Source organism: Apium graveolens, chromosome 1, assembly GCF_009905375.1.
Source record: "Apium graveolens cultivar Ventura chromosome 1, ASM990537v1, whole genome shotgun sequence".
In the NCBI taxonomy this organism is placed as follows: domain Eukaryota; kingdom Viridiplantae; phylum Streptophyta; class Magnoliopsida; order Apiales; family Apiaceae; genus Apium; species Apium graveolens.
The window spans coordinates 182,879,769-182,894,105 of NC_133647.1; the positions used below are offsets into that span (position 1 = coordinate 182,879,769).

General features: G+C 38.9%; 2 protein-coding genes across 2 annotated transcripts; one reads left to right on the forward strand and one right to left on the reverse strand.

The window, feature by feature from the left end:
• Positions 1-2,889: 2,889 nt before the first annotated feature.
• LOC141712990 (uncharacterized) lies at positions 2,890-4,979 on the reverse strand. Its single transcript, XM_074516167.1, has 4 exons — positions 4,884-4,979; positions 4,182-4,624; positions 3,513-4,113; positions 2,890-3,433 (listed from the first exon to the last, which is right to left on the reverse strand). The coding sequence occupies exons 1-4, from the start codon at positions 4,977-4,979 to the stop codon at positions 2,978-2,980; spliced, it is 1,596 nt and encodes a 531-aa protein (XP_074372268.1). The 3' UTR covers positions 2,890-2,977.
• An 873-nt stretch (positions 4,980-5,852) lies between these two features.
• On the forward strand, positions 5,853-7,798 carry LOC141712997 (serine/threonine-protein kinase BIK1-like). The gene is made up of 7 exons (XM_074516179.1): positions 5,853-5,925; positions 6,088-6,147; positions 6,193-6,557; positions 6,632-6,776; positions 6,855-6,991; positions 7,100-7,223; positions 7,446-7,798. Exons 1-7 carry the CDS (start codon positions 5,853-5,855, stop codon positions 7,796-7,798), a joined length of 1,257 nt encoding a protein of 418 aa, XP_074372280.1.
• The last annotated feature ends 6,539 nt before the right edge of the window (positions 7,799-14,337 follow it).

A 14,337-nucleotide genomic window follows, 5' to 3' on the forward strand; every position in this document is an offset into this window, starting at 1 on the left:
AATGATAAGCTCGGGGTGTGCTCCAGCCCCCTCGGCCCTCGTACAATTTTTGGATTAATTTACATAAATTACAAAATGTAAAGATGCCGGTGACAAGTGTTCTTTTGAAAATATTTGATTTTAGAAACAAAAAAGCTGTTGGGAACTGCATTTCTTGGCAAGCTAAGTTGCATATGTTTTGCCAATGTTCTTGGTTCATTTTTAACTGCAGTGTTTATACAAGACCTGCAACTGGAGAAGCTCCATTCCTAGTGTCTGGTTTACATGAATGCTTCACCTATGACTATTTCTCAGTCTATAAGTATTTCTATTGTACTTCCTCTCCATTGTAGCTGATGTTTTACGAAATTCAAGAATGTGCAGTTTTGCCTTCACTTTCAGCTTCTGTCCTTCATTGGCTGCTGCAGTGCCTCTGCAACTTTGTTATGAATCTGAAAAACCAAATTCTTCACGGAACTGGTCAATAAACAAAACCAAACAAACCCAACTATCCTACTAGTAAGAGGGTTTGGTGAGGCCTGAGGATGTTGTATATGCAGGACTTATTCATACTCCTCAAAGTACAGATGTTTCTGCTAAGATATCGACTTAAATGAAGTTAAAAATTTAAAAGCACTGCAAATAATGAAAATTTCAGAAGATACTTCCCACTATATTAGATTCTGTTAAGATCAATAGCTGAGAAACACAAACCAATAGTTTACGAATAATTACTGGCCATCCTAAAAGTTGGGAGAATTGCTCTTTTCCTTAATTACGATGCTTTTGAAACCAATAGCATTTTAGGACTCTCAAATTGCGTAAAGATGCAAACTCTTTTCTCTTTCAGTTGCCTTGGCACAATTAAGTGATCCTATTTTCATTGCTTTTTTCTGTTCCCTCGTCATCAGATGAGCTTTCAAAAGAGAACCCTGCATTGCATATTACTGGTAATAGAAAAAGGACATAGGGAATCATTTTTGTGTTTCTATAGTGTGATCATTATTCTTATAATCAGTAAAAACTGTTTCAATCTTTTAGGCTCTAGTTATCGTGTAATATTACAGCACTTTTTAGTTTGTTCAGATGCATTTTTGAGTACTAAACACGCCTTAGAAATAGCTTTTGTAATCTCTATTAGTGGCGAACAGGTGACATCGTTCTGTGAATAATTCAGTCAAAAGGAATTACAGAACCTCAGACGGTTGGTCCTCAACTTCAGATGTAGAATACAAGTTAGAATGAATCTTTTGCTTTGTTTTAACCCAGAATAATGGCAAGGTTCATTACGTATATTTAATTTGGTGGTAAGTGGTGAGTGGTGACTATAAAAGCATGGTACTGGCTGAAAGATGTTCTCCAAGAGTCTTTCAGCTCTTCAAGATTGTATCGCAGAAGAGCAGGGAGAACAAGGATACTCTCCACAGCTTGTTCCTCAAATTTCCCTCAGTGTAGTGATGAATGTTTGTTCTGCGCAGATGATTTTATAACTACATTGAGGGAAATTGAGGGAACAATCAATGATGAGAGGTTAAGTCGGTTTTCATCTATTAATTTGCACTCAAATTTCGCAGATACCAACAGGTGAGGTTATATAGTTGGACATTTATATTTCATATAACCTTTGAGCAAACAATGCATAAAATGCTTCGACAAGTCCTTGGATTAAACAATCCGATACCAACTCACAAACATCCATTTCAAAGTTAAATGCATCCATAACTAGCTGATACAACCCTGCATATCACCGCACCAGTATTAGGCTGTTGGTTTCCAGATAAGAGAGATTGCAGGTCGAAATTAGGCTGTTGGTTTGTGGGAAATAATCAAACATAGCCACCATTCTAATCGTAACTTTAGAAGCAGGGTCTCAGTGTAACCCCTATTTTTAAGATTTCAACAGGGACTTTTAGTAAGCAGAGGTAATTCAGTTAAAACTCCAACATAAAAAAAATAAAAATAAAATTGTAAGGTTGCGAAAGATGTAGAAAATTATGCAGATTCTAAAAGAATTATGCCTTCCACTACATTGGTATCTAACTAGCCATCCTAAAAGTTGAGAGGATCGTTCCTTTTGTGATTTTGACATGTGATCACGATCGATCTCAATGCTAAACTTTTTCTGGGAAAAATACCATTTTTTTTTTATTTTCATGATGTGTTGCACAAAGAAACAATGGTATAGGCCCAAATTTTCTGATTTTCCTTGAATCCCTTGTCATCTGATGGCCATTCACAAGAGAATCTTGAATCATACCATCATGGCACCCAAGTACTCATATTCTACCTTTTAATAGTGCAGTCACTAGTAATCTTACACGGTAAAAAAACTGTTTCAATGTTAAGGTCTAGTTATCCTCTAATATTTTTTTTATTTCAATGTTAAGGTCTAGTTTTCCTCTAAAAACTGTTTCAGTGTTAAGGTTTAGTTATCCTCTTATATTACAGCACTTTTATTTTGTTCTGATGCTTTCCTAATTGCACTACTAATAATGTCTTTAAAATTAGTAATTATTTCACAGAGACCGTATTCATACTCTTTAATGCAGCAGTAAAATCTATTGACATGTCACTCTCTGCAACCCTACTTCCACCTTCCAAGTAAGACGGGCATACATTATGAAATCATGAAGACTGGTTGAGCGCCTCAGAGTTTTCCAGATCTTCTAGATTGTATTATGGAGGGGGTGGGGGGGGGGGGTTACTGCACTCTCTATTGATTGATCCTCAGATTGCCTCAGTGCAGTGATGGATGTGTGTTTACTAAATTACGGGTATTTGAAGGAATAATCAATGGTGAGGGGTGAAGGTGGTGCATAACATCTTCCATCTGTTAAATTGCACACTTAACATTATTCATCTTATTCAGATAATCGGAATCCAATAGGCGATATCATTTATTATTACATTATAATAACATTACATTTCATACTTCATTTAAAAAGAAACACTGCTCAATGTTCTCCCTTCTGTGAAAGATGCAGTTCTTCCCTCAACTTTAAACTACACAGAAAGCATAGAGCGCGATTCCACGAGTCCAAGGATGAAACATTCCAAGACCAACTGTATATCCGTTCCCAAGGTAAATGCATCCATAACTAGCTGATACACCCCCATATATTGTAGCACCGGTGTCATATGACCACAATATAGCCCCAGTATTTGCATCCATAGCATAAAGAGGACCATTAGCAGCTACAGATCCTGCAAAAACAACTCCATTTACCAGTGACACTGGCCCTTGGGATGTATCATTGCTAGGATTAGCTGTGGTCCATATAATCTCCCCAGTATTAGCGTCCAATGCCACCCATGCTCCGGCTGTTGTAGTCATGTTGGAAGGTGCAAGCCTGAACCGAATTCTGTCGTTGTTCGCAATGTTTGTGTACACCGTTTCCCCATCCGTGGCTGCTCCCCATATCCCTCCTCCTTCATTGCCTCCTGATCCTGCTTTCTGCGGAGGTTTGGATTTTTAGCGAATTATTGCTAATAAGCAACAGGAAACGCAAGTTTATTTATTATAAGATACTTACTTTGAACCAAACAAGTTCACCATTGCTGCGGTCTAGAGCCCATGCAAACCCACTTTTCTGAACAGCAACCACTACATCCCGCATCCTACCATCTGCAAATATTGTCAGCAACATCGGCGCCTCTCCAAAGTCCGCGTCTAAATTAGGTCCACCGGGACAGTCAGGATTATTTGGAATTAGACACGCAAAAAAGAAAATTTCATAGCCTCCCAATTGTCGAGACCATCTGATCTGCCCAGAGTTCATATCAAATGCAAGCATTGAGTTAAAATTTACATCTGGTCCTATGCACTTATCAGGACCAGTTGCTGCAGTTTGATTGTTTTGTTCATCTTCACATTGTTGCACCTCTTCTGGAGCTGTATAAAGGTTCCCTGTTGCGGCAAAAACAAGTCCCCTTGCAATGTCAATAGAAGGGCTGCTTCCCCATATTGCTGCTCCAGAATATCCTCCCAATCGACCACCATTATCCGGGAGTGTATAGGTTCTCCACAGAACTGCCCCTGTTTTAACATCCATCTTTACCATACTTCCCCGAAATGTGCAACATAAATTGGTTGGTAGTGATTCTTCCAGTGATGACACTCCCACATAATATGCCCTGTACATAAAATTTCATATCAATAATATGGATAGCAAGAACTTGAAACCATATGGATACCTACTAACCCCATGTAAACGGTTCCTGAGGAGGTCATCAAGATCAGAGGACGTGAGTCAAGCGTAGTGGACCACACAAGTTCTCCACTTAAACGCTGAACTGCAATCACAACTGCGGGTCCATACATTCCCACAATCAGTAGATCACCAGCTACAGTTGGGGTGGCTCTTGAAACCGAGGCATTCACATTGGTCCTTGTTGCAGGCAAGCCTGTTAGTTGGCCAAGATGTTGTTTCCAAATAAGATCACCATTAAAAGCATTTAGAGCGTACAAGTATCCGTTCCATGATGGGAAGTAGACTACCCCATTAGCTATTGCTGGAGTAGCAGATATGTCATTTCCAACAAAGAAGCTCCATCTTAACTTCAAGTTCTTTACACTTTTGGGACTGATCTTCACTTCTCCTACAGCAAATCTCCTATTTGTTTTATCACCTCCATGATTAAACCACTGGTTTCACAGAATAATAATCAATTAGTTTTAGCTTTTCTTGTAGCACAGTTGTCACTCAAATAGTCGTCGCATGTCTAATCCATTCTTAAATAAGTTTTTTTCCAAGCGTCTCACAAGCATTAGCTAGTTATCACAAGCATTAGCTAGTTATATACACTTGTAACATGATTATAAGATATAAGAAACATACAACATTAGAATCTTTACAGAAGATGCAATAAATAACACACTCACACAAAGATGCAGCAGTACTTACCTCTGCTTCTGTTTTATCGACTACTTCGAATAACATCAGAGTAATAATCAGAAGCAAGCGGACATGATGTTCATATTTCATGTGAGTGGCAGCCATGACTAGAATGTATGCTTCTGATCAGTAAGGGGTAGAATGCAGGGCACATGGAAAAGGACACGAAAATTTATACCACGCAGGATATAAGATAGCTAGTTGTACCGATGCTTATCAAGGAAATAGAATAAGTTGATTTGACCCGAAAATGTTTTACTGACACCACGTGTGTCTCACATAACATAACAGAGAGAACATATTATTCGCGCATTATTTGTTTGCACGACATTCGATATTACATCATAAAAAGATGATATTATTCACGAGTTCGCGTATTATTCATTTTCACAACATGGGAAACATTTTCAGTTTAATTAATTTTGCAAGACCGCCAAAAAATTCGACACATGATCGGTTTTCTTTTACAAAATCATATCTGCACTAACTGCACCAGGCTCATACTTTCTAAAGATGTTATGAGAAGTCCAGGAAAGGAAGCTATTGGACTGACTAGCTCATCTTCCTCAAGTTGGATTTAAACAACTGACATTATCACTTTGATTTGTTGACATTTTTTATTCTGCTTTTTCTGCAGAACTACACTCCTTGATATTTCCTAAATGTTATCAACTTTAGATGATAATTAGTTATTTTAAATTTTAATTTTTATAAACTATGAATCTATGTATGCATGTCTTACTCCCAATTTAGCTGCCTACCAAACGACATAAAATGGCAGCTATTACTTAGAATGGTAAAGTATTTTTGTGAATATTAAGCTACGATGGGAAAAACAAGAAGCACACAAGAAAACAGACAGGTTCCTTAGTACACATCAAATATAATCCAATATAACAATCATGTTTATTATTAACTCATTCTGAGGTTTCCTCCAATCAACATAGTTTTCAGGCCACATTTTCAAGATTTTATATCATGGGGAATTGTCTGGGAAAGAACTTTCAAAGCCAACCTGGACAACCACACGATGTTACTCTGTCTCGAAAACGTTAGTATTTCTCTGTCGATGTATTCTTCCTGGATATCATTTTTAACAATTTTATAGAACCAAAGTTGTAAAAAATCGATGACTGATTACAGTTTCGAAGATTAGAGTTAAATTTAAGATTAAACTTTATATTTCTATGTTATCCGATTTATCGTTAAGTAGGTTTTAAACATGGAAACCAGACGACGAACAGAAGTGTAAGCTTCCCTTCGAATACAGAAGGTATGCCTCATGCCCTATACCCTCTGTTTGTGTGTCCTGTTATAGACTTACTATGTGTGTTTACAAAGATTTCTTACGCGAAAATTAAGGAAGGTATATTCCATGGCTGCAAAGCTAATGTAGGAAATGTGAAACACGATGAGAAATATGGTGTTCATGATTTCGTGAAGGTTAGCCTGGTGAATAACAAGCTTCATGTCTACAAACTTACCTCCTTCACTTACAACACCCTAAAGGCCACGACGCAGAAATTCAGTAAGAAGAATCTACTAGGCGAAGGTGGCTCCGGTGATGTTTTTAAGGGCTGGATAGATCTTTCCACCATGACTGCTGCAAAACCAAAAGGCGGTTACCCTGTTGCGGTCAAGAGGTTAAAAAAGGAAAGACTTCAAGGCCGAGAAGAATGGATGGTATGATAAATTGATAATGTCCCTGCTTTTTTGAGCTGTTAAACCAGTGTTTGTACTGATACTTCTTGTTGCAGACTGAACTAAGTTTTCTAAAAAGGTTGAACCATCCAAATGTGGTTAAAATCATAGGATACTGTTGTAACTGTTCTGAGGATGACCACAGCATATTAGTTTTGGAATACATGTCAAAAGGAAGCTTAGAGGCATTTCTACTCGAAGGTAAGTCTTAAGCTGAAATACAATAACTTAGGCACAAAAACTGGAATCAGTAAAGAAGTGTTATTTGGCACAAGCCAGGAAGAGACGATGACCTGAACTGGAGAACAAGACTCAAAATAGCAGTTGGCTCTGCCAAAGGTTTAGAGTATCTGCACGGAACAAGCTCACCGGTCATTCACCGTGATATGAAGTCTTCTAACATTCTTCTGGACAATGTCAGTAATTTATAACCTCAATTCTCCAATAAACTTACTTTGGTTTGATGCCCCTGTTCTTTAGTTAATGCGCAAATTTTTATTTTAACTAATTACCAAAATGTTCAGGACTATACACCAAAAATCTCAGATTTCGGACTAGCTAAGTTCGGGCCTCAGGATGATAAGAGTCACACCTCCTCCAGAATACTGGGCACCAAAGGCTACTTTGCCCCTGAGTACATAGGAACAGGTATTGACACAGCACAAGTTACAATCTTTTTGGCAGATAAGCGAACAATATTGCAGTCGTGCAACATATGGGTACATCAAGAATCTTAGTACTATAAATTAAGTGATAGATTATGATATCATCAAGAGTAATATTTGAGCACTGTTTCATCAAGACATAAATGCTCAGCAAACAAACTTTGAAGTTTTAAGAGTGAATGTATAACGCATCTTTGTATTACAGGTCATCTGACAATGAAAACTGATGTATACAGCTTTGGAGTAGTACTCCTTGAAATCCTGTCTGGACGTGTAGCAGTTACTGGATCATATTCTGGAGGGCTCGAGGATCTAGTTGAATGGGGTAAACCATTTCTTAACAGTAAGCCGCAACTGCATTGCATTATTGACAAGAAAATGGGGAAGACCATAACAAGGAAAGACGCAAACAAGTTTGCTAAAATCATATGCCAGTGCCTTGATAGAAAGCCAAAACGAAGACCAACAATGAAAGAGGTGGTGCGTCTCCTGGAAGAATTAGAACAGGGCATGAACCAAAATGGTCAGAAACCAGTTCACTGTTTACTGAGGAAGTAAGTGTTGGAAAATATGGGTATAAGTCTCATATTGGTAAGTCATATTTTTGAGCATTATGACTAAAAGATGTGTGAGATATGATAATATTCTCTTAATAATGGAAATTATTATTTTTCATTAGAATTTGGCTCAAATATTATGGCATAAATTAATTTGATTTTGTTTCAGATTAATTGATATGGTGTATGTCTTGATATATTTAATCTGATTCTGTTTCAGATTATTTATGGAATAGAGTAGCTTGCAAGTATTACACCGACTCCATAATTAATGATATTTAATTATGGAAAAGAGTAGCGCACAAGTCTATCTACACCTATATAAACACCTCTAAGGCGTTAGGGTTAGACACACCAAAAACATATTCGCCTTTAAACACAAAACTCTCTCTCTCTCGGTGATAGTTTCGTACTCGTTCAAGCTCGCTGAAGGTGCTCGTTATCCGTAACGCCGCCGCTACCTCGTTTTATCCTGGGAGGCTATCGACTCGCACATACGGTGAGAGGCGAAATAGCTTTAAGGAGACAGTTTCAACTGGACTCGAGAATCTCTCTTCTGTTTATATCTTTTCTTCCTCCATTTGATTTCGTTTACTCACGCACACATTTGTTTGATTATATGTATTAATCGCAGATTGTATTCACAATCTTAAAGCTATTTATTTTATATACATCTGTGACTGATACATCTGCATCTGCTTGTTTTGTTGAGTAACAGATCGATGGAGAACCAAACTGTGAACGATTCGATGAACATGACAGCTGATCCCAACGCACAGATCACTGGATCTGATGGGGTTCACCAGCAGCCGATTAACCCTAACGCACGGATCGTACGATCTGATGGGGGTCAAACGCCTGTTGGACATGTGCCTTCGGGACATGTGCCTGTGGGACACACTGTCATTGGACAGTTTAGTGTTCCTCTTGGACAGATATCGGCAGGATTCACTCCTCCGATCATACCTGCGGTGCCTACTGGTGTGCATACACCTGTAGTACAGACGCACGTACCATCTGTTCCACCCGTGGTGCCTGCTGCACCTGTTATGCCAACTGTGCCTGCTGCACATGCTGAAAAACCTGAGAAGTTCAACGGAACGAACTTCAAACTTTGGCAACAAAAGATGCACTTTTATCTGACCACGTTGCATATGGATCGCTTCCTTAAGGAAGAACCACCGTTGCTCACTGCTGAGAGTAACTGTTATTCCCAGTGGACTAACAATGAGATTTACAGAAGGGGGGTTGAATGTAAATCTCAAAACTTTTTTAAGTTTTGAGCAGTTTCTAAGACTAAGTGTTTCTGAAAACAAGTGTGTGTGTGAATTGCTTAAAGCCAATACAGACAGATATATATTCAAACACAAATGTAAAGAACACAAAGATCTTAAAAACTTTTCTGGTGGATTTGTTGTTCCACCAGAGATGTGTTATTTCAGAAAATCTGTGATTCAAAGAATTAAATCACAGCTGCTTCCTAGTACAAACTAGATGATTTTCTCTCTGGATATTTCTAAACAGCTCAGGAAAAATTCTTGTCTAATTACTAGCTGCTACTTGGTTTATATAACACCAAGATTACAAGTGAAGACAAAACTGTAAAATACAATTGAAAGGATGTTTCACATGTTTCTTCCTCATTTCTCTATCCAATGCAATCTAGGATAATCTGTGAATCTTTGAATACTTCCTTGTTTGCATCAGAATGGGAATGCTGCATTTTCTTGATTCCTCCTAGAGGCTTCCACATTCCAGTTTGTCTCTGTCAACCCATGTGCCTCTGTCAGCTTGTGAATTGTCACTATCAACTGCTAATGAACTAAGCATCCGTTGAAGCTTTCATCCGTTGATGCCTTATCCATTGAGGCTTTATCAGTTGAAGCTTTATCCGTTGATGCATTATCAGTTGAAGTCTTTATCCGTTGAAGCACTTATCCGTTGATGGATATTATCCGTTGAAGCATTAGAGACATCTGTTGAAGCTTTGTTTCTTATCCGTTGAAGGTCTTCAATATCAGTTGATACTTCTTCACTTATACAAAATTACAAGGCATGAAATATTTACAATTAGCCCTCCTATTTGCATATCCACTAGTAGTCAACATGACTGATACTTTCCTACAACATCTAAGAATTACAACTTGAATCCAGAGAATGAAATATGCTACAATACTAAACTTATTGCTAAGTAAAGCTACTCCTTCAACGGATAGCCAAGATGGTCTTATCCGTTGAGGCTACAATCACTAGATTTCTACTTAAGTGTTTTGTTTAACTTATCATCAAACTAATACACATATTCCTAACAATCTCCCCCTATTTATGTCTACTAGAACTGTAGGCATAAATTTGGGTTTAGCTTGATGATAACAAAACACTTGACAAATATATTAACTGTAATAAAGCAGAAATTCAAAAGTGCTACAAAAATGTGTATGCTGAGATGGAATTGAAGAGTTACATTATTTCCAAGGGTGCTCCTTTAGCCTGAGCAGATTACTTCCTTTTCCTTTGATCCCTTGTTTTCTTTCCTAGCCTCCTGTCATTCTCCTCTATTTGAAGTTGAAGTTGTCTGTAGAATTCAGCTTCATCCTCTTCATTGATGTCCAACTTAGATTGCATATCCTTGAGAGTTTCATTACTGGCAATCTTGAGCTGATCTTCAATTCTGAAAAATCTTCTGACTCCTTTGTTGTCTCTGAACTCCATCAACCAATGAGGTGATTTGTGAATTGTAATTCCTCTTTCTTGAATGAGTAAAGTTCTAGGCAAAGTATTGGGCTCCCTCCAAGTTTTCATAATGTTGACAATCTTGTTGAGAATCTCAGTCTTGGCAGTCCTGGTAAAGCCAGAATCCCTTTGTATGGCTGAGTAGACTCTAATCAAGGTAGAGTAGCCTTCATTCAGAATTCTGTAAAGAGGCCGGGTTCTTTTCCCATCTCCTTTGTATTTGAACACTAGTCTTTCTGGTAGCTGTCTGTAGGCAGCTATTCCCCTTACTTCCTCCAGCTCATCCAGATAGAGTTCAATGTCTGAAAATTCTTTTATGTCACAGATGTGAACATAATAATCTTTAGAGGCTTGAGGTTTAGGCTTAGGCTTCTGTGTGAATTTGATTGAGGCTCTAGAGGGTGTTGATTTGATTCTTCTTTTCTGTTTCTTTGATGGTGGAGAAGAGGTTAGGAAGGTGGGCAATTTGATGGTGTCCCAATCAATTGGTTCCTCCTTGGGAATGATTGTTTCATCATGAATGTTCATGAAGGGGTCAGGCACAATGGGTTGAGGAATAGAGGGTAGTGGTTTGGATATTGATTGGGTTTCTTTAGTCTTATCTACCATTTTTCTCTTTGCATTGACCTTCTTTCTGTTCCTTTTCTGCCATTCCTCTCTTCCCTTACTTTTTTCCTCCATCTCAGTACCAACCATGTCCCCCATAGCTTCATCTTCACTTTTGTCTTCAATTTCTTTCTGCTCTTCAACCTGACTTGACTTTAGCTATTTTTCTAGCTTTGCTTGTGCTCTTTTGTCAGCCTTTAGCTGTTTGGCTTCTTCCCTCTTGGCTATTGAGAATTTGGGATGTCCTTGCATCACACATATGCTATTTCCCTCTCTGAAGATAATAGCCATGTTTCTCCTTACAGCCACATCCATGGTCTCTTTGAGATATGAGATACTTCTACCCAAAAGCTTGTCCTCATCAGCCTTTGGAAGAGGAAAATCCACTTCTTTCAGAGGATTCTTTGTAGAGTCCTTATTGGATCTGTTGTTGGGCTTGAGGACCATAGGTTTCAAATCCTTGGAAGAAGTCTCTCCAACCTTATTCCTCCCTACTGGCTTGAGTTCCATAATAATTGATTCCACTTTTGTGTTGTGCTTCACAGATTGTGATTTAGAAGTTGTAGAACCAAATATTTGTTGCATCTTTTCATCAATCTTCTTCCTTTGCTCTTTAACTTGCAATTCAGCTGCTGCTATCTGGATTAGATCAATTCCATCAAGCTTTCCTTTGAGTTGAATAATTGGAGAAGTGGTGATGACAGGAACTAGCACTTGAGAAATTTGAACTGTTATTGATGGCTCTCCTTCCCCTTTCCCTTTATTCTCCCCCTTTTTGTTATCATCAAGGGTAGGAGTCAAGCCTTGTGCATTGGCCAGCTGCATGAGTAGATTTGTTTGAGTTTGTTGATTCTGAAGAATTGTTACCATAGAATCTTCAATGATTTGAACCCTGTTTTCCAATCTGGCCAGTCTCTTGTCAGCATCAGATTCTTTCCTCAGTCTCCCCAACAAATCCTGCATAGTACCATAAGGTATGACTGAATCCAACTTCTCAGCATTGTAGGATTTCAGATCAGCAATGTCCTGTTTGAGCTCATCCACACTTAGATTTTGTTGGAAATGATGCAACTGCAAGAGATGCAGAGATTCCAGATGAGCTTGAAGAATTGCCTTGGTACCAGCATCTGTAGTCTCCTGAAGGGCCTGCTGAATTGTCATGACTTGTCTAATCAAAGTGACACTAAACTCTCTTGGTGTTGAGGCTTTTGCCCATGCCCATTCAGGAAGATCAGGAACAGAATTTGGGCCTGCTACTCCCCCTAAGTTCATGCTCTCATTCAAAGAATTAGAGTCATCATCATTAGAATTCATTCCAAATTCTTCAGATGACTCACCAGCTTGAGAAGGCAGCCTGTTAACAGCAGCTTTGTCTCTGAGAAGAGATTCTGAAGTGTGTACAATGTGTAATGTCTGTTCTGTCTCCACATTGCCCTGAGCAGCCAATAATTGATAGGCTGAAACAGGATGAGTAAAAGTGTCAGCATCCAAGGAAATGTTATCAATTGCAGCTTTGAAATGTTGTTGAAATTGTCTTTCCTTTTCTGCATCATCCACTTTCATTGACTCACTAGCAATGGCTGGATCCACCCTTATAGCTTCTGTACCTGCCTTTCTCTCTTTTTCTCTATTTTCTTGCATCAGGGGCTCCCCCTGGCTCACACACACCCTCACACCCTCACCCTCACCTTCTAAGGTGGCACTCCCCTCACTCACTTTTGCCATGCTGGAAGAAATAGCATGCATATGGTGACTCTCAACCTCTCCTTTTGCCTGGGAGCAACCCAGCCTCTCACTCAAAAGATCACTCCCTTCACTCAAAAGATCACTCCCTTCCCTCAAACCTAAAAGTGATTGTACAGTAGCCATGTCCTCTACAGTTGGTATTGTTTCTGTTATGTGTGTAGAGACCATCAACGGATAGGGAGTATCCGTTGAAGTGGAAACTGATGGTATCAACGGATAACTGCTGTTAAGCTTATCCGTTGAAGAACAACCACTTGTCAACGGATGAGAGATATCCGTTGAAGAAGGAAAAGATGTAGATATAGAAAGTGACATAATTGTTGAATCTGTGGGAATTGATTTTAAGTGAGGTAACACAGATTCTTCAACTACATCTGAAAGAATTGGCTGATGATCCAACAAATCATCTAAAAGATGATGATCATCAGGTTTTGAGTGGGGCTCCTCCCTGAGTTTTAATGAGGGAGAATCAGGAATTGATGTGAATATCACATCCACATCCAGAGAGGGTGATGGAGAGTTTGATGATTGGTGTGTTTCTATTATGAGAGAATGGGGCTGTGATTCCACATTTGCTGGAATCACATCAAGCTGAATTTGTGAAGGCTCAGATACAGGTGGATGTATATGTGCTGTGTGTGTCCCTTGTGTGGAAACTAGGGTCTTGGCCTTCTTCTTCCTTGAAAAGGCTTTAATTGGTGAATGTGTGGCTTCAATGTCCCTCCCTCTTTTGTTCTGTGTCCCTGGTTGGGGACTATTTTCAATAGTTACATCCTTTTGGGAGGATACAACTAGGGATGTGTTGGACTCCTTTTGAACCACCACAGTCTTTTTAGAGACTGTGGCTTGGCTGGCTTGGGTACCACTCACCTCTCCCACCTTATCCTGGGGGGTTTCTTGATGTTCACCCCTCCCCTCACCACTCACACCCTGTTCACTCCCTTCAGGGTTTATGGTAGTTGTTACAACTGTTGTCTTTTGAGAAACAACAGAGGTAGGTTTCTTTGACTTGAGTTTTGAAACTTTGGTTTTGGTGGCTTTGGCAGGAACCTGTTTGGACAAAGACACAGATTCCATGGCCACACTAGAGGGCAAAGAAATAATGGGGTTGGAAATAGTAGGAGTTATATAAGTGTTTACCTCACTTACTTGTGGTGCATTCATGATTGGCAAGTATACCAATGGCACCTGGCTGTTGAGGTTCATTCTCAAAAGGTCTGCAAGGACCCTTTTCTCTTGTGCCCAGCATTTGAGTTTATTATTCTCATTTGATATAACCAAACCTTCAGCAACATGGTTAGCCAATAACATAAAGAATCTAGCATAGTAGATGTTATGTGGTCTATTAGCTTTGTTACCTAATCTGGATCCTAATTCTAGCATAACACAGTTGCTAAAATTAAAGTACCTATCAGAAACTAGCATATAGAGCATATTAACAAAAGAAGAAGTTAT

What these genes read in the sequence shown, in the direction of transcription:
- LOC141712990 (XM_074516167.1), bottom strand. Translation starts at nt 4,979, where the DNA reads ATGGCTGCCACTCACATGAAATATGAACATCATGTCCGCTTGCTTCTG. An exon ending in TCGATAAAACAGAAGCAGAG is followed by an intron (nt 4,625 to 4,883) that starts GTAAGTACTGCT and finishes CTGTGAAACCAG; the next exon opens with TGGTTTAATCATGGAGGTGA. An exon ending in GTGAACTTGTTTGGTTCAAA is followed by an intron (nt 3,434 to 3,512) that starts GTAAGTATCTTA and finishes AAACCTCCGCAG; the next exon opens with AAAGCAGGATCAGGAGGCAA.
- LOC141712997 (XM_074516179.1), top strand. Translation starts at nt 5,853, where the DNA reads ATGGGGAATTGTCTGGGAAAGAACTTTCAAAGCCAACCTGGACAACCA. An exon ending in CTTCCCTTCGAATACAGAAG is followed by an intron (nt 6,148 to 6,192) that starts GTATGCCTCATG and finishes GTCCTGTTATAG; the next exon opens with ACTTACTATGTGTGTTTACA. An exon ending in AGAGGCATTTCTACTCGAAG is followed by an intron (nt 6,777 to 6,854) that starts GTAAGTCTTAAG and finishes GGCACAAGCCAG; the next exon opens with GAAGAGACGATGACCTGAAC.